Raw genomic sequence first — 27,098 nt, forward strand, 5'->3', positions numbered from 1 at the left:
GCGCACGCAAAAGTATTAGTTGAGAATTAATGTAACACATAATATTAAATAATCTGTTAGTTTTCGATGAGATGGTAATAGTACGCATACATATAACCGTGTGATATCATTATTTAATGGTTTTGTTCGCGAGTTGTGTATATTTGTAACAAGTTAAATAAAAAATATGAGATTTTCGAAGTTAATAACAATCGCTCGTGATATAATTCAAAATTAACAAACGCGATGTACTCCATTTTGGCGACTTTGATATTTATATTCGTTTTAAATATCCGTAAAACATGATGTGTGTATGAAGAAAAAATTCTGCGGAATTTTGTTTGTTCAAAATATATACAGAATATATTTGTTGCGAAATTATCGATTATCTGACGCGAAAACTTAAAGTTTTTCCTAAAAGTCCGTTTTTAAAAAATGTTCCTATGATTTTTTTGTAATCAAATTACACATGAATTAAGTAAAAGAGCATTCTGATTTTGATTGCTCATAACTCCGTTAAAAATTATCGTACCGTAATTAACAAAATAGATTCTTAAAGCTGAAATGTTGCTTTATCAAGTGGTATAATATCAATTCTTTAAAAAATAGTATATATATACATTTGAGCTAAAAATGTGATATATTGATATACTGTCCTTTTTTCCATTGTGCAATGGTTATAAAAATAATATCACGTTTTTAACTCAAATTTCTATATATTTTACATTTAAAAAATTAACATGATACTATTAGATAAAGCAACGTTTCAGCTTTAAGAATCTGTTTTTTTAATTCCAGTACGATGATTTTTAATGAAGTTATGAACAATCAAAGTCAGAATGCTCTTTTTTATTTAACTCGCGAATAATTCAAGAGTAAAAAAAATTGTAGAAATATTTTTAAAAAACAATTTTGTAAGGAAAACTACAAACTTTCACGATATCATATAGATAATCAAAAATTTTCGCAAATTGTCTTTGGCACATGACCCACAAAATAAGAAGAAAAATTTCCCTTTTTTTCAGCTCGTAGTTTTCTATATATAAAAATTACAAAATTTGTATAAATTCAAAAAATATAATATATATAGTATATATAATAGTATATATAATCATTCGAAAGTAAAGATTTCAAGCTTTTTTTAAATTTAAATTTTGATCATTTTTAGAAGATATTGTATATATAATTTTGAGCTAACAAAATACCGCAGAACTTTTCCCCCAACCCAATAAATATATATAGAATATTAAATAAGAAACGGCGAAGTTAATTAAGAAATATTCGATACCTATAAAAATCCATAATAATTTATTGAAATAAGGAATAAGTTATTGAACCTCTGTTTTAGCCACGAACTAACAAAACCGGTATTTATAATTCATATTTTAAAGTTGTCTTAAGTAACGTCTTAAGATACTAATATGGCCTTCTGATTGGTTCTTAATATCTTAAGATAATTTTTTTACAAGAGTCAACTATATATAACCCGGTATATATGACCGGTGAAAAATTTTTCATACATGAATATGTATAAACATACATAAATATTCATAAATACGTATAATCATATACGAAATATGTCTATACATGTTCATACATCTCTTTTGTAAAATTACTTTTTAATGTAATAAAAATAATAATAGTAATGTGAAAACATTAAAAATAATTAAAGAGATAATTTTCGCATTGTTTGTTTCAGAAAAAAACAAGTTTGGAAAAAAATGTAAAAAAAAATTGCTCATACACAATTATGCATAATTTTATATATACTTATACATAAGTAATTTTTTTACATTTTTTCAAACTTGATTTTTTTCTAAAATAAATAGTATGAAAATTATCTTTTTATTTTTAATGTTTTCACATTACTATTATTATTTCTATTACTAAAAAGTAATTTTACAAAAGAAAAAGAAATGTACAAATATGTATGGACATATTTCATGTATAATTATACATGGATATTTATGTATATTTATACATATTTATACATATTCATACATGAAAAATTTGTTACCGAACACTGACTTATGAGCAGCCACACATTCTGACTTCCGACCGTCTTCTTTTTCTTCTAATTCTTTATAAACTTTATACCTTGTGTGGATTTCCGATCCAATAATATGAGTCACAGCCGTCACAGGTTACAGTATCAAACGATTTCGACCATCTCGTCATGTGAGATCTGTTCTTTTTTATTGAATTTATTGCATAGCTCATTTTTCTACTTTTCTTTTTACATTGGAGAAAAAATATTAACATTCAAGATCTCCAAGCCTAAAGTTCCAAAATTAATATCAATATATACATACTTCTCAAAAATTACGTGAAAAGTATACATCCTGTAAAACTGTCGAATCTGATGCTATCTGCAAAATTGAAATGCAATTTTTAGTAAACATTTATTATTAAATTTGTGATTTTTTTATTAAATACTATATAAATAAATACGCCTACTTTTAATATTATAATATCTTATTATACCGGATGTTTCAGATCATACAATCCTTTTATCTTCACAGGATAAGGTCCAATCATAATAATGTTCTTCTGAGAGACAAGGCCATTGGAGATTATTCCTCTTATTTTTATTTTTACACAAAAAATTCATTTTTATATAAAAATGAAAATAAGAAGTACAATCTCCAATGGCTTTAATCTTAACAAATGTTATCTAAGACATGCTATCCTGAACAATATTCAAGAGATTTTAGCCGTCGGTCGGATATCTAGCGTAATGCTAATGCCGACAGTAACTTTCGAATATCTTATAACTCGAAAAATACTCTATGAAAAATAATTTTATTATAGTGTTTTGAAAAGCTCTCGATATCAGTTATTAGATACTGGAATAAAAAGTTGAGCGTTCTATTTTAAAAAATCGACGTGACTTTGACTTGACTTTGACGACGCCATCTAAGGTTTAAAACTGATATAAGATCAATAAATAGACTGATATAAGATCAATAAATAGATTTTAAACTCTATACAACTTCTGTCTGAACATTTTTACGATTGGACCTGCGAAGATAAAAGGGTTGTATGGGTGGTATGAAACACCCAGTATATTGTCGTTAAATCATTTTTTTCTCTGCAGTTATCTCTATTGATAATTAAACTTGGATAATAACATTAAAATCACAATTTTAAGTAAAAATCGAGTACAACTATATTTTAAACATATATGTATACAAGGTACGTAACTGTGGGGAGGTGGAATATCACCTTTTTTCACTGCTTTTCTTCACCCCGCAGACCCTCGTGTGCATCGATATGGAGCATGCGCATTGCTGACTAGACGCATTCTATCTCCATTCTTGTCAATTTTCTCGGCTTTCTATCTCCATCCTTGTCAATCTTCTCAACTTCAGCCGAATGTACATACAGGGATTGTAAGCCTATGCTCTTTCCAGTAGCATATGTTCTAAGGTACGTCCAGAAGCACGATCGTTCACTGAACATTCAGTGAGTTTTTACATCTGATTGATATTCCATTAGATCTAAAAATATAGACCAAACTGTATAAGAGCTCACTGAGCGGTCGTGCTTTTGGATGCACCTATTGGCTGCGTTCAGCGGACTCAATTGAGTGAGCTGCTATTGATGTATTCTTCCAGATCTAAAAAGCTGATTGGATGAGATCTAAAAGAATACACCAATAACAGCAAGCGCTCACTCAACTATTGAGAACGCATTGATCCGTATTCAATTTTATCAATAAAAGCGCGTTTTAAATACAGGCCGCTGAATAAAAAAAGTGCATGCGATACGAACAGACCTAAGGGCGCGTTCATCTCATAAATCCATAACCTCAAATCATTTCAGGTCAGGCAAGAAGATCGTGACTGATCGTGACAGCCGTTATTGATCGTTGACAGTCGTTGATCGTTGTCACTTAACAGGTAAAAAAATACGTAAATATATCAAAGTTAAATAAATGTCCGACAGAAAGAATGCATATCTCGATCTATATGATCTATATCATTGTCGACAATATTGAATCGTATATCTGTTCTGTCACAGCTGGTTGAGGTGCCACGTGTGTGCGGCAAAGTGTGTATCCTCGTAACGCCGAACGTAAAATAGAAATTATGGTACTCGACTTGGATTTCTTCCGTAAAGATAAAGGTTTCGACCCAGAAAAAATCCGGGAGAACCAAAAAAAGCGTTTCAAAGATGTAGAGCTAGTAGATACCGTGATCGAGAAGGACAAACATTGGCGACAATTGCGTCATCGCGCCGACAATTTCAATAAGTTAAAAAACCTGTGTAGTAAAGAAATAGGTGAGAAGATGAAAAGGAAGGAGCCGCTTGGTGATGATGACAATGTATCCCAGGCAATTGTTGACAATTTGGACAACTTGACCTCAGAAAGCCTGAAAGCGTTGACAGTGACACAAATCAAAAAAATACGTACTCTTATCGATGATGCCATACAGAAAAACGATGAGAACCTAAAGACTACTGAATTGGAAAGGAATGCTGCACTCAGGGAGGTGGGAAATCATTTGCATGAATCTGTGCCTGTCAGCAACGATGAAGAAGAGAACAAAGTATGTTTGATTGATACATCGCTTATGGCGATTTAAACTTGCTTGTTCTTAGTATCTGTTATTTATCTAATCTATACCACATTAGGTAGAAAGAACATGGGGAAACTGCATTGATAAAAAAAAATATTCTCATGTTGATCTCATTCATATGATCGATGGAATGGATGGAGAACGTGGAACAAATGTCTCTGGTGGACGAGGCTATTTTCTCACTGGTCCAGCGATATTTCTTCAACAAGCCCTAATACAATTAGCATTAAGGAAATTATTCAAGACAGGCTACAAGCCTCTCTACACTCCATTTATTATGCGAAAAGATGCAATGCAAGAAGTAGCGCAACTTTCTCAATTTGATGAGGAATTATATAAAGTAAGATTTTTTTAGTTTTAATATAAGATATTAATTTATATTTATAATTATCCTATTTTGTTCTATCAGGTGATTGGTAAAGGTAGCGAACGTAACGAGGACAAAGAAATGGAAGAGAAATATCTCATTGCTACCTCTGAGCAGCCAATAGCAGCTTTTCATAGAGGCGAATGGATAGCCGAAAATGCTTTACCAATAAAATATGCCGGAATCTCTACTTGCTTTAGACAAGAAGTTGGCTCTCATGGACGAGATACTAGGGGTATTTTTAGGGTACATCAATTTGAAAAGGTATCTGAAATTAAATAAGAATTGTTAGCCAATTATTTAACATTAGGAATCCCCACAGCTAGGTGGATCTTGACCTGTTCTAAAAATTCTATCTTCCTCTTTAAACAGTTTGCAACGATGTTTCATGTATATGGTTATAAGTTGTATATACATTTCCTAACTAGGAATGTCAGATTTCTATCAAGATTTCCTATCTGTAGTCTATCTGCATATTATACATTTAAAAAATTCAAATTTAAGATAAGGGATTGAAAACTCGTGAATTACGAATCGTTCAGTCTCGCATAAGATCACTCGGTATACCAAGTAAAAATTAATCATTCATAAAACAATAAATTTAATGTATATGTAAAACAATAAATTTAATGTAATTTTATTGTCTTATTTATAGATAGAGCAATTCTGCCTTACCTCGCCTCATGATAACAAATCCTGGGAAATGATGGAAGAAATGATTTCCAATGCGGAAAAATTTTATCAAGCTCTAGACATTCCTTATCGTATAGTTAATATTGTATCCGGTGCATTGAATCACGCAGCTTCTAAAAAATTAGATTTGGAGGCTTGGTTTCCTGGCTCGGGTGCATTTCGCGAACTCGTATCATGTAGCAATTGCTTGGATTATCAAGCAAGAAGATTGCTAGTCAGGTCAGTGGATTAAATGAATATAAATATTGTTGCCTTCCTAATCAATTTATCGCAAAAATTTTATGAAATTCATTTAATCTACAGATACGGTCAAACGAAAAAAATGAACACAACGACAGACTACGTTCACATGTTGAACGCGACAATGTGTGCTGTGACGCGTGTAATTTGCGCAATTTTGGAAGTACATCAAACGGAAACTGGCATCAAAGTGCCAAAAATTTTGGCGGATTACATGCCTTCCGAATACGAAAATGAGATTCCGTTTGTGAAAGCTGCGCCGATCGACGAGATTGAAACGAAGAAACAGAAAAAGCAGAAAGAAAACGTATCTAAGTAGCACAGTTATGTGAATGAAATGGCGAAATGAAACAAGTGGACTATAGATATTATTTATTGCATTTTTTAAATGTTCCATTATGATCTAACTGAATCGTGCAAAGCTATGTGTTGTAATAGCTATTTAAGAAAATATATACACGAATGTGTTTTTGGCTTCTCAATGTCGACAACTCTTCATGTCGTCACTCGTACACACAACAATACTTTATTTCCTTGATTCATCAGAAGTTATAAACTTCTGATTCGCAAGAAAAGATTTCCTCCGGCCGTTTTTATATACAGAGACAAAAGTTGTTTAAATATGTAACATCCCCAAATATCGTAATTTATTACTTTTATTACTCAAGAAGGCATGTATCCGTTCAACGATTGTATCAAGCTTAGAACAATTGGCGATTGTCAACACAGATTACAACATTTTATTTGATAACACTTGTTCAATATTTTTATAATCAGACATCGGTATATAATATATATGATTTTGTAATATACATTTGATGAAGAATATTTTTCGTATATAATATTCCATATTTATCTGCTTTCTAAAAACTCGTAATATCTCCGTAATGTGCTAAGAATCCTCTTTCCCTTTTTATTTTTACAATTATCAGTATTGTTAATACTAATATACATACAAGAGGCCATTAAAATATCTCCACCAGAACAATGCACTTCAGTGTATACTCGTGAAAAGAAAAAGAAAATAAAAGAAACTTTTTACGGCACTTCGCCAACAAGCTACGGTCTCTATAACGATTATATTTACTAGAAGAAAAGCATATGCCAATCTTCATTTGTAAAACTGTTACGTATACTAATAATAATTGATTATAATAATATTTTGGCCAGGCATAAGATAATTCACCATACTGCCTTTCTACCTTATAATAAAATATAGACTTTACATTGTTACAAGTAAATTTTCATATAATACATTTCATATACAGGGTAAATTATCATCGTTCGCAGCAACGTGCCTCGCCGAAATAATGTTAAAATTCTAATTTCACATTATTCTTATTATTTGCGGCCATAGCACTACAATTTATTACTGAGCAGAGTAACTTCAAACTGCAAGCTAAGGAAATAAATTGCCGAAATATAAAAATGTTTGGCAGAAATACCGTGTTTATAAATATTGTACGATCGACTGAAGGAATTGCCATATCACGCGCGAGATTGCTTGTATTTTTTAATAGAAAATGATGGTATCAAGCTTTCAAACAAATTTTAAATTTTCATCAAGATCAAAAATCTAGCAACTTATATGAATCGAAAAAAAAACGGGCGCGCACTTAATTTTACATCAATGTATGTACAACAGGCGAAAACATCAATTTTGCATAATGGGAGAATTTTAATAAAGAATGCCACAAATGTCGTTCGAATAATTCCTCATCTCACGTTCTTACTTTCGCCCCTCAGTCGCTCCTTAGAAATGTAAACGCATTTTTAAGTCGAAACAGCCGTGTATACGTGTATTTGTGTACCTGGTAATTTGGTCCAACAACTCTGGTACTCGTTTTAAGGGCGTCAGTGTTAAAATCTGCCAATCGCCATCGGCTCATTCATCCGCAAAACGCGCTCGGTTCGCATTCAGCTCATAACACGTTGAAACGATGACTCATGAGATATTGATACAGGCACAATGGTAAAATCGGCAAATGAACAACTTATGGTAATAAAGTGTAAAAAGGGATAATAATCTGTCTCTCTCTCTCTCTCTCTCTCTCTCTCTCTCACACACATCTCCTTCCCAAAGATTTTCTTTCCGTATCTGATACTTCTACATCTGTGATTAGATATAATTAAGAAAAAATATACATGTGTTATATCGTTTCTTTCTTTTTCTCTTCTTTTCAACGCAATTTCACGGAGTTCACACGCAAGAACGCCGATATAATTTACACTTAAGAACGCACTCCAAAGATATTGCTTGATGATACTAAAATGGATCATAATGGGGCTGTATTAGTCAATCACGTTTCAGGATATAGCGTACTGCTTGTCTCGTTGGATTGGTGCAGATTTTAATGCCTCAGCCAGATATATATATATATATATATACATATTTTATATATATATATATATATATATATATAAAATTATCTTTCCTACATATAATATATGCCATGATGTCATACATATGCAACTGCTTTTAATAGTTTGTTTTATACATTTATGTATATATATATATATATATATATATATATATATATATTTTATATTTATAATTCATTATTTTGTATTTATATTTCATTATTCCCACGCATTTATATGCACGTACATCGTGTACAATGTATCAATACTCAACATGTGAAAGTTTTTACTGGATACATATAGAGTCATTCTTCTCTCACGACTTCTATGTATAATATGTACTTTTGTATGCTTCGTATATTTTTATAACATTAATCTTGACTGATAATATATAATTATATAACAGTTTTAAAAATATTTCAAAATTAAACAAGAAATAATAGAATAATGAAAATTATGGTAAATCGCGTAGCAACTATAAGCACAGTAAAAATATATTTAACGCAAATAATAAAAAAGTAATAATAAGAGTAATGTGAAGAAGCGCTTGTGCATATCCATTTATACATTAAGGAAGAGATATAAAGAGGAAGGAAACATACAGGAAGAAAGTCTAGTAGTGAAGAAATAGTCAGTAGAATAGCCGCCACTTTTACTTTACTTCTGTTTTCCTAGATCACAGTCACATTCATGGCTGCTAAATCACGGAACGTATTTCATCACCATATGAAATAAAGGGGAAGATATATACATATATATATATATATATATATATATATATATATATATATATATATGTATGTATATATGTATGTGTGTATGTACACACACACACACGCACAGACGCGCGCACGCACGCGCGCACACACACACACACACACACACACACGCATATATTTTTATATATACATATATATCAAATGATTTTTCAAGAATCTTATAAATACTGGAAAGTAGTTCGCTAGTTTTTTTACGCAAGTACAAAATATATGTAGTATTTATTTTTTTGTATTAATTCTTTGAAGATGGGCTAGAATATGAGAGATATTCAAACCCTGTTAAGATCCTGTTTTATCTAAATCTAAGAACCTATTTTTCAAATAGCATATCGTTTTTAAAATACGAAAAATGCACGTACAGATTAAAAAAAAGTTAAACGCTTACTATATAAATAATTTCTTGATAGACAACTTTCCGTTTTACCAAATAATATAAAGAAAGTATATTGACAAATTCATTATCTAAGAGAGAAGAGTAGTATAGAATAAATCTTGCTGACATAAATATATAGTAAGACTTGAGCATTCGTATTTAAAATACTTTGATAAAATATCTTCAAAAAGTTCTACGAATCTCATATCGGACGAGGTATTTTATTAGAATATAGCAAAATTAAATAAAAACGAGCTTGCATACTTCATGACACGCAACATAAACGTACATATGCAACTCTAGAATATTCTGACAATATTTTGACAACACGATATTCTTCGAATTTTGATTGCTTGCATGAAACGTAACCATAAAAATCGTTTTAAAACTAAAATTAAAATGACTTGCAATATAAACCTGAAGCAAGTTTTCATGAGCAGAATAGTTTTAAGTAATACCGGCGATACGAAATTTTATAGGATCAATCCAGGCTTTAAGTTTCCCTCTTCCTACGTTACTATTTGCCACTAGTGCGTTTAACATTCGATAAAAAATAATAAATCAAGAGACAATAGGAGAACTATATAATTATATTATGTACAAACAATAGTATCCTAACGCTTTAGGAAAGGATTAACTTTGGAGAAGGGTGGGAGGACCGTCCCGAGCACAAGAGTCCAGATGAAAGCCCATAATCTGCAATCTAAACTTAATCCTGTCTGCACTTTTCCTCATACTTATAATTCTACAAATTACAATACCATATATATTCTACCATCTCCAGAATATATATATATATATATATATGTGTGTGTGTATGTATATATAAATTGTGTGTGTGTGTGTTATACACACATATATATACATATTTTAATTAGTATATTGTTTTCTATTTACAAAATATGTAGAATAGACATTGTTTCATATCTTAACTACGATATACGTGCCTTGACGCGAGATTTCAACCTGTCGAGGTGCGCTTTTTTAATAAACATATGTATCACTAATTACATAACCTATTTTACAGCCAAATTCAACAATCTTTGCTAAAATTCGATGCAATAATTCTGAGAGCTTTAATAATGTAAAAAGGGAGAGAACGTTGGATCAGTAAAAAGAGAATATTAAAACAGATGCGATATACTGTATCTTTTTCTCTTACATATATAATAAAGAATAAACTTATTAAAAACACGATATAACAACCACTGATCCTATTCAACATATTGTACAAATTCACTGTATACAATATATACGTTTTGGCTTTGATAAAAGTGCACGCATTTTATTTTAATACGTTACTGTTGTTAATGATTATGGTAATTGCCGATTAAAAATTGATGTCGACGTTTGAGTACCACAATGATTAAATTTTGCCTGCCTCTTCATTTATGCAGTACATATTAAGTACTTGATACATGCAATAAAGATAAGAATAAAATGTGTATTTGTCACGGCCAAAAAAAAAAAAGAAAAAAATTATGACCTTCATAAAAGCGCTTAAATCTAAGGTCAGAAAAAGAAAAGAAATATAAAATAAACAAAAAAAAACTGAAAAGACCGTTTTTAAAACACCTATAAAACATAGATTAATGCATTGAATCTTAGCAAAGCTCTAAAAACAGTAGAATAAGTACTTTCAATAATGTCAGAGAAATTTACTACATACTGTCTATATATCAGAAGTTATCTAACAATTATTCTTCCACTAATACGGGAATTATAGCGCGCATACATATTCCCTTCACTTTGTCACCGCACGATGGCACGATTTTTACCTCTGGGGGATATCGCAATCTATAAATCAAGAATACAGTTTACTTTTATAGCTCCTCAGCTAAAGAATTGCAGATATTTCAGCTCTTCAGATGTTCTTTACCTCAAAGTTATTCTATAATATTTACATACGAAATAAACATTTCTGATAAGTGTATTACATACATTTTTGTGCAGTGTAATTTTCATTTTATACTTTTTTCCGACCTTATATATATATATATATATATATATATATATGTATGTATTTATATGTGTGTATGTGAGTGTGTGTGTGTATATATATATATATATATATATATATATAAAATATAACTAAAGTATATGCTTATATATATAAACTCTGATTTAATTTCGTAATATTCTATAATTCTATGTTCTATAATATTCCCAATTACGATTCTCTCTCTCTCTCTCTCTCTCTCTCTCTCTCTCGCTTTTTTTCTGTCCCTCTTTTTCTCTATGACTTTTTTTTCAACAATATTTAACAATAGCTTAGGCCTTTTATGAACGCAGGACGTGTTGATGTACAAATATCAATTGCACAATCAAGACTGCGCAGTAAAATGCAAATTACAATTTTAAAATGTAATAAAATAATATCATATTTGAATTATCATATTAATTTTTTCAATTATCTTTGAATTTCTATAGTGCAATGTAGTATTGTCTCTTTGCTTCAAAGAAGAAAGTTTTTATCTCGTGACAGATACAATCAATATTTCAACATACAATCAAGCTTATATATTGCTTATATATTCTTACCACATACTGCATTATTATGTGGTATAGTATAATACAACGGGATTCATATAATGTAAAATTTGCACGCAAAAACATAAATTACCGTGAAGTATCGCGACTTATCTATTGAATATTCGCAATTTTCGTCATTTTTTTATTGTTCAATGACGATCGAACACAAAGATCCAAACACACACTCCAAGAGAGCATCTCCAAACTGTTAATAGCTCAATATTGTATACAAAGTCGATCATTATTGACATTTATATATCGACACGTCTCAGTATGCCCGCTAAAGTCATCCGCACTAGACTTTATCGTAATTTAAAATTGCACTAAAGCCTTTCGCAGTACTTTATAAATCTCAAAGAGAATGTACACTTTGACTTTTTTCTAGTAAACACTTCGCTCTTCAAAGAATAATGATGTATTCGTGTTGCGGAGTAAGGGGATGCACAGTATCACAGTTGGCACGTGGGTGCTAGCTACCACTACTGCTTACAGGCAGTGAATGTGGAGCTCCTATCGATGTTGGAGGAGCAGTTGGACCTGAAGAAATATTTAGTATAAATCAATTCATATTATAAATACATAAGAAAAATCTTATAAGACGCAATGAAATTTTTTATACTTACCAGTTACAACAGGAGAAGATTCAGAGACCGGTAATGGACTAACAAGACTGTTAGCACTCGGCGTCGAATTGGCTTTCAATTTTTGCCTCACCTCTCGAATCTTTAATTGCAAACTAGTCTTGGTAGGAAATATATCCACATGCTCAAGTTGAAACGAGGTAGTCGCTTGCGCAGTTGGGAAGTAACCATGCTCTTGAAACAATTGCATGACCAATTGTCTTCGTTGCTCCAGTATCTTCCTATGACCACGCTCGTTGTCACTTCGACCGATTCCCAGCACGGTATTTCCAGCACTGCTCCCAGGGGTTTTTGGTGTACGCGGAGAACTGGCATCGACATCCATTAGATCGCTGTTGGCTCTATAAGCATCGACATTGAAATCTGGGCCGAAGAACGTGGTGCCTGTCAGCTTAACATTCGAAGCAGACTTCGGAGTGGCTGATATCGGTGTATCCGACTCGATCTCTTCCTCATTTACTGTTAGAAAAAAAAAAATATGTATACATATGTGTGTGTGTGTGTGTGTGTGTGTGTGTGTGTGTGTGTGTGTGTGTGTGTGTGTGTGTGTGTGTGTGTGATATATAACATCACGAACATTATTACTCAAGCTAATTAAAATTATATATAGATTATTTAGTATAATTATTTACCTGTGGGCCTATGAGGTACTACTTGTATGGGTTTCTTTCGACTATAGGTGTGTATACGTGTTTGCGGATGCAACATAGAAGCTGCACTGTTATGGCTAGCTGAACCTGGAGTATTTATACTGATCGGAGTGTTTATGATCGCATTCGGACTTTGTAATCTTTGTATATCCTCCGGTTTGAATTCTGGCAATGATGAGAATTTTTCTTGGAAGTTCACTTGTTCGAGAACTCTGCAATTATTCAAATACATCAAGTTAGTCTAATATAAAATCTTTCATTATTGTAACAGTTATAATACAGTAAAAATTATTATATATTGATAGTACCTGTCCATACCATCCTCCACGTTTTTCTTGAAGAAGGAACCCTTCTTAGTAGAAGGAGAAGGAGAAGTATGCGATTCTGTAAAATTCTGTTGTTGCGTTTGCTCTGTCGTTTGAGATGTATTTATTTGTGGTCGATTATCACAATGTTGAGATGTTACCATTGGCCCATGGTCTCCTGCAGTTGATGCGGGAGGCACTGCTGTTCAATAGAAAGTATGGAAGAGGAATCATAAAGGAAGGAAAAAAAGGACAAACAGTTTAGTGTCAAATTAGTTCATAAAAATTCATAGACAAAGATATAAAAATTCATGTCTCTTAACTACAAATCATTTTTTAATCAATTTCAACACTTTTTAGTTTTTCATTTTAGTCGATTTTTCCTAAAGAAAATGCCTGAGCATTTATATAATTAAGACTCTTGAGTAGTCTCACTACAGTCATATTGAATTATGATATCAGAAATAAGAAATGACATTAATTTTTGTTACATAAGTAATTAGTAAATAAAGACAATTTGGATAAAACAAAATGATGAGGTTGTTTTAAAACATTTGAAAAAATGGACAAAAATTATATGCTTATCTCTCTTAACAGTAAATAAACGTAAAGTGATAAAATTTACACGTGTAAGTGAAAATAGGCACATGCGCATTGGTTTAAGTACTTTACATGCCTTTTATCTCTTTTTACAATTATTTATTGACTTATCGGGAGGGAGAAGGGGGAGGGATAAGGACAGTTTAAGTCCATTTTTACAATTGTTTTAAAGCGATCTCATCATTTCTTCGTTTTATCCAAATTGTCTTTATTTACAAATGGCACATAATAAAAATTAACTCATCATTTCTGACGTCAAAATTTAATATGGCTGTGATGATTATTCAGGAGCCTCAAATATAAGAAAAACAAAGCTTTTGCGATTCGCAAAAAGATAAATAACTAACAAAACTATTTTTTACGTAATTTCTTAAATGGATTTTGTCTTAACAAAATTTTTATTTGAGATTTAATTGTAACGAAATTCACATTTAAAATATTGAGAAATTATATTAAATAATTTCTCTCAAGAGAGAAGTTTCCATTAAGAAAAAATTAATTTTTTAAACTCCCTGTAGTTTATTTAAACTCCCTGAAATATATCCAATATATAACATATATAACATATAATATCCAATATATAACATATAATAGGCTGTGTTCTAAAAAATTCACTGTTAGTTTATGTTACGTAAACTATAAATTTTCAGCATTGATAATAAATTTTGGAACACAGCCACAGTAGTATGTACATTTATTGCTTTTGCAATAATGTCAAAATAACAAACTACCCAGACAGCATGCATGTTGAAAAATCTTTAAGACGTCTTATTGCTCCAATTCCAATTTTGGACATGCGTGTTGTTGTCTGGGTACAATTCTATGTTATCATGTACCCATTGATTGTCTCCTTTGAAGTGGCGCTCGACCAAGCTGTGCCGGAGTCGGAGCAAGCATGAATGGACCCTTGCTTGGCCCTAGGTCATTACTTTGCCCTTCATCGAATGTATATGGTTTATTCGAGGACAGATCACCGTTTCCGTGATTACTTTGAGGTGTATGCGGCGTGTGAGGCGTCGATGGTTGCTTATGTATCTCATTTGTTGCAGGAAGAGTAATATTTACTGTACCCTTTCTATCTTCAGCTTTTATATTACTGACTATAATAAATAAAAACAAAAGTTAATTAAGAACGTTCGTATATTATATAATAAATTCGCAGAAAGATTACCATAAAACTGAGTGTGATTCGTAGCCAATTGACTGTCATTATTGTTCTCGGATTCCGCGAGGCGAGCAATAGAATGGCCAATCCCTCTATAAGTCGATGTAGTGGAGATTGTCGATAACGCTGCAGGATAAGGTTTGCTCACAATTACGCTTTGAATTTCCATCTTATTATTCGAAACCAAACTCTGCACGGATATCGAATTATTGCGGCTACCAGCGTCTGTATATGGAACGTAGATATATTATTTATATTATATTACAATATAGAGGAAACTTGAGAAAAGAACAATTTTTGTACACTCACCAGTGTTGGGTATCTGGAAACCACCATACATCCTGGAGTGCGGCGGCGTCGGATTAAGGTACTGCGATCCCTGCTGCGGTTTGGAAACAGCCACCAAATCGTTATCGAGCAATGTTAGAGTGAGCGGTGGTTGATAAGGGACAGTTGAAGTAAGGGGGCGAAGAGTAGTGCCTAAAGACTGCAACGGCTGCTGTTGTTTCAACAGCGCCATCATAGGTTTTGATCCAATCTGTTAGTACCGTTAAACCTGTTACTTAATCTTCGAGTCTAGAAATCTTTTACTCAAAACTATCGGATAAAACGTGTGCACTATTTTCTTAAGCAGACAACTATGATGAAGCAATTTCGATACAGTCACTGGGAAACATGGGCTTGTCAGTACGTAGAACAATAATTATACTCCCAATAACACGGATGCGATATTTGTTCGTGCAATATTTGCGACGAATATTTTCAAACAAATCGCAAGAAATGTATGCTAAAGTGTCTACTCATCTAATACTTACAGTGTGTAATACCGGAGCTGATGTAAATTTAGGCATGTTTCGTCCATTCTCAGTATGGATGCTCACGAGATTATTTACACTGTACTGTGTGCTATACTGCTGCTCACTCTTTACCGGTTCTGGTTTAATAATTTTCGGCGATATCGGCATAGTTATGAAAGCGCCACCAGTAGGTTGGAATCCTGACACTCCTGTTGGATTGACAGGACTGTGGTAAGGATACGTACTCGGTAAAACTGATACAGTACTGCCTTTATCCATGGAAGCATGGTGATATTTTGTTGTAGATTCTATACCTGTTGAGGGTATCCGTGCTAAATAAACATCAAGATTTGTATTGTTAAAACATATTTATGTAACGTGTCAGTCAAACGTTACATTCGTTGATGGCTTAGAAGAAATACCTTTTATCGGTTTAGGCCTGCACGTTATTTCTTGTTTAACATTGATAACTTCCCTCTTTGAACCGCTTACTGTCGAGAATTGCGATTGATTATAACATATTTTTTCTGCATCCTCATCTTGCGCGTCATTATCACTATCTGTCAATTTATCTTTACATTTTAAATCTATTTCCGGCTGAGGATCTTCACAAATAACCATCTGATCGTCATCTGATCCATTTGCATCATCGTCCTGCTTGCTGTCGCTCTCTGCATTTTCGATTTGCAAAGGAATCTCCGAGATCCTATGTTGCGTGTGTGACTGGTTCATAATCTGCCAATAATTTTGTCGATGAGCCAAATATCTTTTCTTAGCAGATATTCAAAATGAATAGGAAAATCTTGAAAGATAACTTCTTTAAATGCTCTACTTATTTTTTATGTTACAACATTATTTGTGCTACGTTTATATCGCGAAATCTTTTTACCTCAACGTTAGTAGAAGTTTCATTACATGTAGTAGTAATTGGAGTAGATACTTCATCGGTAGATATAATTGTTATTGGATCCTCTGACGAAGAACCCTGCAAAAGATCTGTTTCTTCTCCTGTACTGTTCAACTTTGTCCTTCCTGTTTCGTTTCCCTTAAAGCTAGTCGTCGACGACTTCCGTCTGTCCTTACTGCACCATTTCCAGTCCGGATGTGCCTTAAAGTGTGCTTCTTTCACTTCTGAAGCAAGCTCATGGTACTTTTGTTTTTCCTCTGGTCCCAAAGCATACCACCATTCTCCCAATATTTTGGATACTGTACGATTATCTTGATTTGGGTGACGTTGATGCACAACGGCACGATGCCGTTTTGAAAAAATCATAAATGCATTCATAGGTCGACGTATTCTGTCTTTAGCCTGTAATTAATGAAAATATGTATACACACAATAAAGATTCATTCTTATTATATTAACATTATTAATTTAGTCATTATCAATATTTTAATATTCAGACATATTTTTATTAATATAATTAAATATAAACTGATTCATTTCATTGTATTTAATATCAATTAAATAGTTTAAAAAAGCACAAAACATAATAATTCATTAAGCTTACTTTCAATGGAGTCTGCGGCTGCAAAGAACTGAGCGATTGACTACGTCTTTTATTAGCGTTAGCTTCCACTTCTGCAGGTGGGGTTGGTTCTGCTTCAAAAACATCATCATCCTCTTCTTCGGCAGGTGTTATGGGATCTGAACCAGTACCAGGGCCATCTTCAGCAGGTGTGCTCATACTTATTGGTATTGGAGGTGCACTCAGGGGTGGACTCAGAGCAGAAGGAGGAGGGCTCACCTCTGAGTGTTCCAGAACTGTCGTCTGCCAGGAAAAAGCTGCAATGAAGTTAGTGGGTTAGTTGCAATGAGTGTGGTTAGTATTGATATGGGAATAGCAGCGGATAAAGTAATATTATAAACTTTTTATAGAAATGTTTTCGCTGCTATATCCAAGAGAAGCAATGTGGATTAGTGGATTAATAAAAAGAATTAAAGTGCTAGTATTTTAAACTAACTAAAGATCAGTAATAAGATCAGTAATAACGAGAAGTAAATATTACTATTTTGAAGATTATTCATTTAATTTACAATATTTAAATAGAATATAGCAATATATAGAATGTAACATAAATATATGTCTAAAATATGTCTAAAATCGTGATTTCAGGATAAAATAAATATTTGTACAAAAAAAAAATCGTGATTATCAATTAATGCCATTGGAATAAATATATTATTTATACATTCTATACAATATACTTTAAAATAATATATTATAAAATTTGGTTAAAATGAAATCTTCGAATCAAAATAAAAAATTTTAAACGATAATATGTAATTATCGTTTAAAAACATTATCTATATGTAAAAATGTCTTTACATTTAAAAATCTAAACTTTGGATTCAACATTAGTGAATAGCCTTCCCCAGCATCAAAGCTTTTGTAGAGAAATCTTATTTATGTTAAATGAAATGAAAAATTAAGAAAGGATAAAGTTTGTTAATTAATTGCGTCAGCTGCAAGGTTGGCAATGGTACACGGGAAAAAATTGCACAATTAAAAGTATCTCGTATTAAAAAGAACATCTGCAATATATAAACGTGAATAATATATATGTGCAGAATAGCAGTATTTAATTTTAAACAAAAAATTTTTTCTTATATTGATGCAATAACGTAAAAAATACGTTATTACATTAGAAAATAAATGCATAAGGGCCTAAAAAAATAAAAAAAAGAAAAGTTGCCAATTACGTAAACATATGTAAACATATGGTCATGTAAATATTTTAAAACATAATTAAGCACCTGTGCTTATAACTTGAACATAACAAACAAATGTTGTTCCGTTATGTACCATTGACAAACTGCAATCTACAGCAATTCCATAGGCTTGATACATTTCAGTTGGCAGTCAGAACTCAAACCTTTTTTCCAGTTGTGCACATTGTTCAGTAATGATGGGGGATGAGGCTGGTATGCAGGAGGAACTTCATGGCTGCCATCTGTGAAAGCCTTACCGTTTAGTCAAATTTTCTTGTATCACCGATTCGACATATTATGACATTAAGATTGTCATCACAAACAATTACGGGATAGCAAAATGAGATAAAAAAGTATAAGATGAAATAACGTAGTGTTTGAACTTTTAAACGCTTAAAACATTTTACAAAAAATTAATTATTGAATACGAAGAAAAATTTTTATAATAATGGAGATACAAAATATAAGGGCTGTTTACATTCGAATAATGCATGTATATTACAATATAAAACTTACAGAGAATTCCGTTGTTTTTTGCATTCTCTTCTCTAGAAGATTGAGTTTTTGGAATTTGCACCAAATGTCCTGGTTGAACAATTACGTGTTGGAAGACGCTTGTCGGAGTAGACAGATTAGATGCTTCTGTAGTGGATGTCATTACAGCACTTGTAGGCGGCGGCTGACTTCTTTGCATGTCCATATGCACGGTTGTATGTGTGTTCACTTTATTCACCTGCAATTGCAAACAGTAAATTGTAAAATCAACTTGTACACTTATGCGACATATGTGGGTCTTGTACTATGCTCTTGTTTTTCTTTAATATACCCAATTAACTTCTATTAATCTGGATCCCCCACCATTGCAAATCGAATTGGGACATAGTGTACAAAATTTAGTGCTATTTTATTGTTTAACTATAAATGTATTTTTTTCTAATTTACATTAATTCATTATATGTACCGTGTCAACTTACAGGTTGCTGCAAAACAGACAGTTTATCAATGTGGACGGATGAAACTGCGGGTGACTGAGGTGGTTGTTGACATTGAACTTGATGCAAAGTAGAGACCGGTAGTTGACCCGGATGGTTGATTAAATTCTGTCGATATTTGTCATCTTGATTGCTTATATGCGCACCCGTTGGCGCCGACATATCCATGCTGTTCTTTATCACAAGGTACTTTTTTTCATGCTGCATCACGTAGATGGGCTGGCCATGAGATTGTGGCGACTGCGCATAGTCGACTGGTTGTTCCAGCGATTTGTGTACAAGTGTCAAGTTCTGCGGCACCGGGATAGCGGGCAGAGGCATGTGAGGTGAGAGCGGTGGTTTTATTAACTGCGAACTCTGTTCGGACATCTCGGTCTGATTGGGAAAATCGTTGGTGGACGTTAACGCGTGTTGCAAAATTATGTTTTGCTGTTGTTGTGCGATCGATGTAACGACTGAGGGATGTCTCGTCGATGGTGGACTTTGTTCCGACCATGATAGAGTCGGATTCTGTCCGGGTTGCATACTGCGACTCACTGGAGAGATTCTTATCACACTTGTCCCTAAACTGGTGGGAATAGCACCAGTTATCGGAATCGGTCGATTTCTATCTACTCGATTCGGCTCGGGCTTTATTACTTGTTGCGGATATTGAACCAAAAAGTTCGATTGTGTAGGTGAATGCTTCCATTTTGCGCCAGGTGAGATCAGCGGAGTCGCATGATGAGCGGGACTCGAAATAGGCATAAATACATTATTCTGATTGAGCCCCAACGGCGGCACTGGTGACTGATTTATACATGGAGATATAGAAGACTGACCCGTCGGTGACGAAAAGGCTGGCGTAGCCGATCTAGAGCTCCCCAAAGACACTGTAATAATACAACACATTTAATCCATAGAAAGTTACTACTATATAAAAACATTTTACATTATTAGAATATCAAAATATAATTCAGAGTAAACAGATTAATCGATAATTAAATGTAACATACACGATCAATTCTTTTATTCAAAATAGTCTATAATAATACTTCAATAAAAAATCTAATCTTTTTTAAAATGTAAAAGAAAAAAAAATTTTTTTTATTGGAAATATAAAGGATATACCAAGCATATTAGCAGCTTCAGTTTCGTCGAATCTATCCGTTATTCTTCTGTCAACATAATTTGGCGAGGTATCGGAATCTCTTGATGTTTCTTCGCCATCCATTTTACCACTGTAAACGGAAAGAAAATAAAAAAAATTTACAACATCAATGATCGTTAAAACATCAGATAATTTAGTAAAACAATCACTTGTCAAACAAAAAAGCTGGTTTTCATTCCCTGCTTCTTCACATATAACAAAGAATTTCGAGTGAAAAAATATTAATACCGTAATTGTGACAGGAAGAAAAACCAAAAACCAAAACAAATCCCAAGGCAACTGGGTAAATAAATCGTAATGTTGTGTCCCTTAAAGAACAGAAATCCAAATAATAAAAATGAGAAGAAGCAATCGTCGATACAAGTGCAAATGGATGTTCATACCCAGGAAATGTGTTTGCTGGACCTCTAAGACCAGACCCTTTAAGGCTAAGATGACGAGAACAGTATCCTCTTCGCTGGCTTTCCTTATTACAGTCCTTTTTACTACAAAGTCGACGCCATTGTTTCCCATTATACTTTTTTCTTATTCCGCTTGGTGTAACCACTATGTCACCCTTTTTATACCTATGTGGCGTTGCCGCCTGAGATCTATTTAACAAAAAAGTAGATTCGTGTACAATTATTAATTAAGAGTTTCATTATTATTACATGCATTAATCAATTTATCTTATGAAAAATTATATTTGATAAAATTAATACCGAGGTGTGGCTGCCTGAGAGCGAGGCGTTATACTACGTTGTTCAACTAGACTACTGGTACTTCCTCGGCTCTGCATGCTGCTTCTTTTGCTGCTCCCTGACAATTTTGCATCTGTCAGTTGAATATACTTGAATTACTATATTATTGTTTTGACTAAATTGTTCTCATTAAAAGCCTCAGCTTTTCTTACAGATATAGAGGGAGTACATTTTCAGAAAAACATCAAACAATATTTAAATAATCTATTGTTAAAATACAAATAAATTTTAAGTCTTTCATGTTTGCGCGTACGCATGTAATCAGTAGCAATATATTTTTTAAACAATGTCGTACGTGATATAGTGAAAATTTTATTCTATCTAACCTGCGTCCGAGGGAAATGTAATATCTTCTCTGTCTAAATCATCCTCGCTTTCTAAATCGTCGTACGGCCGACTACCATTACTTAACGCTGTGGCAGAATGTGCAGGAGTGCCTAAAGTCATAAGAGGACTGGTACCGGTCGTTCTATAATAACTCGTATCATTGTGACTTGATATATGCGATGTATGATGAGAAGTATGCAAAATTGGCACTGCTGTCGGAGCTTCCGTGATATTGCGATATCCATGTTCTGATAAATTTCAAAAAAGCAAGCGTTACCACGCTATAATTATCTTTTTAAAAAATAACTAGTCTTATTGATTATAAAAATGATTTGTTACCAATGTTCTCTCTTGTAGGGTCACATTCTTCCAATCCTTCCTCTAATTCGTCCGCCCATGGAGGTTGTACTAGTCGTAAGTCCGCACGTTTCACAATATAACTATCACACTGATCGTCCTCCCGCGGTATTTTCACAACAAAACGAGAAGGTTTCGTTAATACTCTATTCACCGTCCCTTTTACAAACACTTTTGTCGCGTCCACATGACTACTCGAGGTCGGACATCTGATGCAAACCTTCATATCCGTAGTCACCTGTCCCAGAGACGGGCTTGCATCTCCTATCACATCGTACCGTCTTGCACCCAGAACGTCACTATAACGCATTAGCTTCCTCTCGCCGTCAAACTCAATGAATATCTCACCGTGAACAACGTTACGTATAACACCCGGGAAATAATATGAATCCCTTAAAGCTAACACTCTATGATCGCGCCACTCACTGAGATCAATAGCAAGCCGAGGACGAGAACGTGAAGGTTCCTCGCGGAGAGAATAATCCACCGCTGTGCTTTGAGGAGGTAACACTACTACCGAATGAGTTGAAGGTACCTTGAACATAAGGAAAAAATTTATGTATAATGCATACTTTCAAATAAAAGATAATTTAAAATAAATTATTGTATGTGTTAAATATAATAAATATATTTTATTTAATATTTCTGACACAGAAATGTTTCTTATAAAAATACGAAAATTATTTTAAATGCCGTAGAATTATATTTCCCCCTATAAGAAGTAGCATTCTTAATTTTGCATATAATAAAAATGGCAGGTAGAAAACTGTACATATATATGATATTAAAATGTTGTTTTATAAAAAAATCTGATATTCTGCTTAAATTGCTATATATACAAATATATGTATATTACATGTTGCTATATATATTTATTTATTTTCTATAATATTTATAATTTTTTCATAATATAGCGTTCAAATATCAGCTAAAATTACTACTAACATTACATTACTATTTCGCTAACACTAAAATTTCGGTTAGTATCGACCATTTATCAACATACTTGATAACAATCAGATTCCTGTTGTTGTGGCGACTTTCGGCTGATGCTAGTTGGTACGCTGGATTGTTGTCCTAAAATCGGTTGGCCGCTAAGCGACATAACAGGCGCGCGTATATGAACCATATTGTTGATGTTGCTAGTGACATTGCTGGTCTTGTCCATCTCCTCAAGCTCCGATGGATCAAATTTTCGTTTCTTTGGAAGCTTTTTAGCACTGATAGTGGGATCAGACGGATCTCGTTGCGGAGGTGCAGGAGGCGGGGGTGGTTGTTCTGGAATTGGTTTCTCCTCAATCGAAGTGCCACCACCCCCGCCTGCCCCATATTGCCCGCTGCCGAGGCCATCCCGCTTCTCGTGCATTTCAGGGTGAGCAGTCAGCATCTTGACCATCTCACGCTGCTCTGAAGATTTAAATTAACTGTTGTTAATATCGTTCATTATTAATAAGCCTTCAGTTAAATAAAGAGAAATTTGTTCTCGGAAGTAATATCGTAAATGTGGATTCAAATGGTAATATTACACTGTGAGAGAAAAATGTTTGGTATTTGTGATTGTCCCAAAATATAACTATAAAATTATAGTCACTTGAATCTTTTTTATGGCAATTTCAACTATTTTATGGTTATAATAACTATAATTATAGTCAGTTTAGATTGCCAACTATATACATAGTTACTGTTATATTATTATTACAGCAATAATAATCATAATTATAATAATAATATGCAATTATAGGTACAAACACAAAACATTTTTTTCTGAGTATAAAGAAAATAAAACTATAATATAATAGTAATAAAAATAGTGTATTATTTAAAAAAAAAAACAAAATAAAATAAAAGCATATATTTCAAATGGTTTTTTTCTTACATTTATAAACTTTTTTCATAGACAAAATATCATACTTTCATTTCTGATAATATTGAGGATAACTGCAAACATTCAAATTGGCTGAAATTATCGATTACCCGAAGAGGAATCGAACTAGACAAAAATAATCAGATTCGGCCTCGACTTAAATTTCGCAAGTGTTCGCGTTCCTTATTCCGACATTTTTAATTATCAGACTACAGATTTATTTAAAACCCTAAAATTAGACACAAGACAAGAATTGAGATCCGTTGATAATTTCAAGTCGCTGGCATTATATTCTTAGAAATACATATATGTAATAGTTTTTTAATTACAAAAGAGGCGACACATACAGAACGTTTCACAATTCGAGATTAAGATATTATGGAAAGAAAGTTTTCAATAAATTAAGTAAAAAGTTATTTGTACATTTTACTTTAAGCACAATCTAAAATTAGGTTTCTAAGATATAAGGATTTATAGCCAATTACAGACTAGATGGCTACCTGTGAGTATTAATGAAAGCATTGAAATGCGCATTTATCATCGCTCACTAATACTATCACACTCATGGACAGATAACCATCTACATGTAACTAGCTATTATTTACATGTAACTAGCTATTATTTACAAATCTTTATTATCTTAAAAATTTTTGTCTAAAATAACAATTACAAATAATATTTTCATTTAATTTTTCGAAAACTTTATTGCTATAATATTTTGTCACAAATTTTGGGACACTGTATAAATCCTGAAAAATAACATTTGTAAAAAAAACGTATGTACATGCTACAGTACAAAATATTTATAATTTGCAATTTAATTAATGAATTTTAATTTTATGATAATATTCGACAATATCTGACATTATCTTAAAAAAAATTTGTTTGAAAACGATGATGTGTGTATTTTTTGTACCAAAACTTTGTATGTCCCTCAAATATTATTTGACTGAATCTATGAAGTCCATGTGGTGTGTATATATCTATATATATATATACATAAAAATAATGCGTAATCTTACGATTAATGATCTTATCTTTGAATAAAAAAAACTTTTCGGTCTCCTCTCCTACCTAAAAGATAATTCGAACAATAGAAAGTAATCGAAAATGATTACTGTCGATTACTAAAGCCGATATTTCCAGAAGTGTTATCGAACTGGCGTAGTATTTCGTCGTACATATTCGTGTCGTCGGGATAGCGCGTGCGTTACGCGATAAACCTAACAATGTATACTCACAGTCCGTACAATAGAGAGAAGGCTGCGTGTTGAAAGGCGAGCTGTAGCTGGGAGGGTGGTGACACCGGCTAGGTGCATACCTCAGCACCCGACTGTCGGGGACAGGATGCGTCGAGTCTGGGCTCTCTCGTCTTTGTCTCTCTCGCGTCGGGGTTGTTGTACCCTCTCCCAACTCCAATTTTTCTTCCCAGCCCCAACTGCCGAGCATCCTCCTCCGAAAATTCTCTTTTTAGGCGAACACTCGTCGTCTCCTCTTTAATTGTTTCGCGTCTCCACTGAATATTCTGTAAAGAATGAAAGGTGCTGGCTTTAAACTTGACCATTGACGTAGCAACTGACCCTTCACTTTCTTTCCACCTTTCCCCATCCTAAGATCATCCCCATCCTTCAGTCGTTAACGTTTTTTTTTCTTCCAAAGATTTTCGGTAACTACACATAATAATTTATGGGATATGGTTTTCGCTGAATCAGGGCGTTTCGTCGGTTTCGATGAATTTAAGAGATTTTATCCGGATATATTTGAGAAATATTTTCATAATTTCTTAAATTTTAAAATAACAATATCTGTACAATGAAAGAATTTTTCGACAGAAAAATAAATTCGATTTCATTTAGAAAATAATTTTTTAATGATTTAACAACTTCATTATGATCGTTATTTTCTGACCATGCGTTATGGTCATTTAAACCAGGAGATCATGAAAGGTAAGAAAGAATAAAAGAAACAAATCCGCCAACCGCAGTCAAATATTTTCCTCACTCTTTTCCTTGAGAACCTTCGTAGGGAACCTTCGTGTTTGACTGCGATTGGTCGATTCGTTCACAGTTCAAATTTACGTCTTTGGATTTAAACTATGGCCTTGAACAAGTTCGAACACGTATAAGCACATTTACGTGGTCTTCATTTATTGGAAGAGAAACTCAGGGCAAAAAACATATGCGATGAAAGAAACGTGAGGGTATCGTCAAAATGGACACTAATAAAATATGGAAAATAAAATATGTTAAATAAAAGTAATCGTATATTTTTTCGATACGCGAGTATTTCCGAAGCGAAAGAAAAGAGAAAAAAGAGAACAGTCGCAGTGATTTCATCGCGATTCAGATAAATGAGTGACTAATAACGAATTCAATCACTTGCATTACAAGAGATTAGTGCATGTAGATTAGTGCATATAAAATCAGTGCATATTAAAAGCTATTATACATGAAATTAGCGAAGTTAAATGTAAAAGCATATAAATATATTTTAAACGATTACATATCCAATATTGATTTTGTCATGGTATTTAGCAAACGCCATTTTATGATATAAATCGCAAATGAATCGAAAGAGAATGAAATCGTTAAAGAAGACAAGTAAACGCATGAGATAAATGAAGAAGCATAGAAAGATCTAAGATGAAGTGAGACAAAATCGGATATCACGCACCTCATGTCACGATTGTCGATCGGAAATCACGCGTAACTGCGGTTAACGCACGTCCGTTTTCTACTAATACATTGTGCTCAACTACTTTTTTCAAACTTCGTTATCACTTCCATTAACTCGATTGTTCGATCACACGAAACTGTCAAATGTTGGCAAATTAATTCGCATATTTATTCATATATGGACATTAAAGAATTTTAACAAGATAATTTAAAAA

The 27,098-nt window shown here is 32.8% G+C and overlaps 2 protein-coding genes across 13 annotated transcripts in view; one reads left to right on the plus strand and one right to left on the minus strand.

Annotated features, from left to right (window-relative positions):
• Nucleotides 1-3,731: 3,731 nt before the first annotated feature.
• On the plus strand, nt 3,732-6,344 carry SerRS (Seryl-tRNA synthetase). The gene is made up of 6 exons (XM_011055100.2): nt 3,732-3,881; nt 4,003-4,532; nt 4,618-4,902; nt 4,972-5,193; nt 5,585-5,841; nt 5,926-6,344. The coding sequence occupies exons 2-6, from the start codon at nt 4,071-4,073 to the stop codon at nt 6,179-6,181; spliced, it is 1,482 nt and encodes a 493-aa protein (XP_011053402.1). The 5' UTR covers nt 3,732-3,881; nt 4,003-4,070; the 3' UTR covers nt 6,182-6,344.
• A 235-nt stretch (nt 6,345-6,579) lies between these two features.
• Nucleotides 6,580-27,098, minus strand: part of cic (Putative transcription factor capicua) — a 64,234-nt gene continuing 43,715 nt past the window's right edge. For 5 of the 12 annotated variants that reach the window (XM_011055101.2, XM_011055106.2, XM_011055105.2 and 2 more), the window contains exons 2-22: nt 25,450-25,733; nt 23,351-23,751; nt 22,327-22,879; nt 21,987-22,235; nt 21,622-21,733; nt 21,304-21,510; nt 20,881-20,990; nt 19,753-20,642; nt 19,295-19,511; nt 18,943-19,020; nt 17,577-17,851; nt 16,955-17,374; nt 16,488-16,800; nt 16,084-16,397; nt 15,578-15,806; nt 15,275-15,493; nt 14,940-15,203; nt 13,507-13,705; nt 13,181-13,410; nt 12,531-13,007; nt 6,580-12,444 (exon numbers count right to left, since the gene is read on the minus strand). In XM_011055101.2, the coding sequence (XP_011053403.1) occupies nt 12,377-12,444; nt 12,531-13,007; nt 13,181-13,410; nt 13,507-13,705; nt 14,940-15,203; nt 15,275-15,493; nt 15,578-15,806; nt 16,084-16,397; nt 16,488-16,800; nt 16,955-17,374; nt 17,577-17,851; nt 18,943-19,020; nt 19,295-19,511; nt 19,753-20,642; nt 20,881-20,990; nt 21,304-21,510; nt 21,622-21,733; nt 21,987-22,235; nt 22,327-22,879; nt 23,351-23,740 (5,814 nt within the window). In that variant the 5' untranslated portion in view covers nt 23,741-23,751; nt 25,450-25,733 and the 3' untranslated portion in view covers nt 6,580-12,376. The remainder of the gene's footprint in view (nt 12,445-12,530; nt 13,008-13,180; nt 13,411-13,506; nt 13,706-14,939; nt 15,204-15,274; nt 15,494-15,577; nt 15,807-16,083; nt 16,398-16,487; nt 16,801-16,954; nt 17,375-17,576; nt 17,852-18,942; nt 19,021-19,294; nt 19,512-19,752; nt 20,643-20,880; nt 20,991-21,303; nt 21,511-21,621; nt 21,734-21,986; nt 22,236-22,326; nt 22,880-23,350; nt 23,752-25,449; nt 25,734-27,098) is intronic. The other 7 variants (XM_087405080.1, XM_087405079.1, XM_087405076.1 and 4 more) reach the window with 7 other exon arrangements.

This window comes from Acromyrmex echinatior, chromosome 4 (assembly GCF_024713525.1).
Source record: "Acromyrmex echinatior isolate Ae372 chromosome 4, ASM2471352v2, whole genome shotgun sequence".
Lineage (NCBI taxonomy): Eukaryota > Metazoa > Arthropoda > Insecta > Hymenoptera > Formicidae > Acromyrmex > Acromyrmex echinatior.

Bases quoted from the DNA above. Each gene is read 5' to 3' on its own strand.
- SerRS (XM_011055100.2), top strand. From the start codon at position 4,071: ATGGTACTCGACTTGGATTTCTTCCGTAAAGATAAAGGTTTCGACCCA. The intron at 4,533-4,617 runs GTATGTTTGATT...ATACCACATTAG, and splicing joins ACGATGAAGAAGAGAACAAA to GTAGAAAGAACATGGGGAAA. The intron at 4,903-4,971 runs GTAAGATTTTTT...TTGTTCTATCAG, and splicing joins TTGATGAGGAATTATATAAA to GTGATTGGTAAAGGTAGCGA.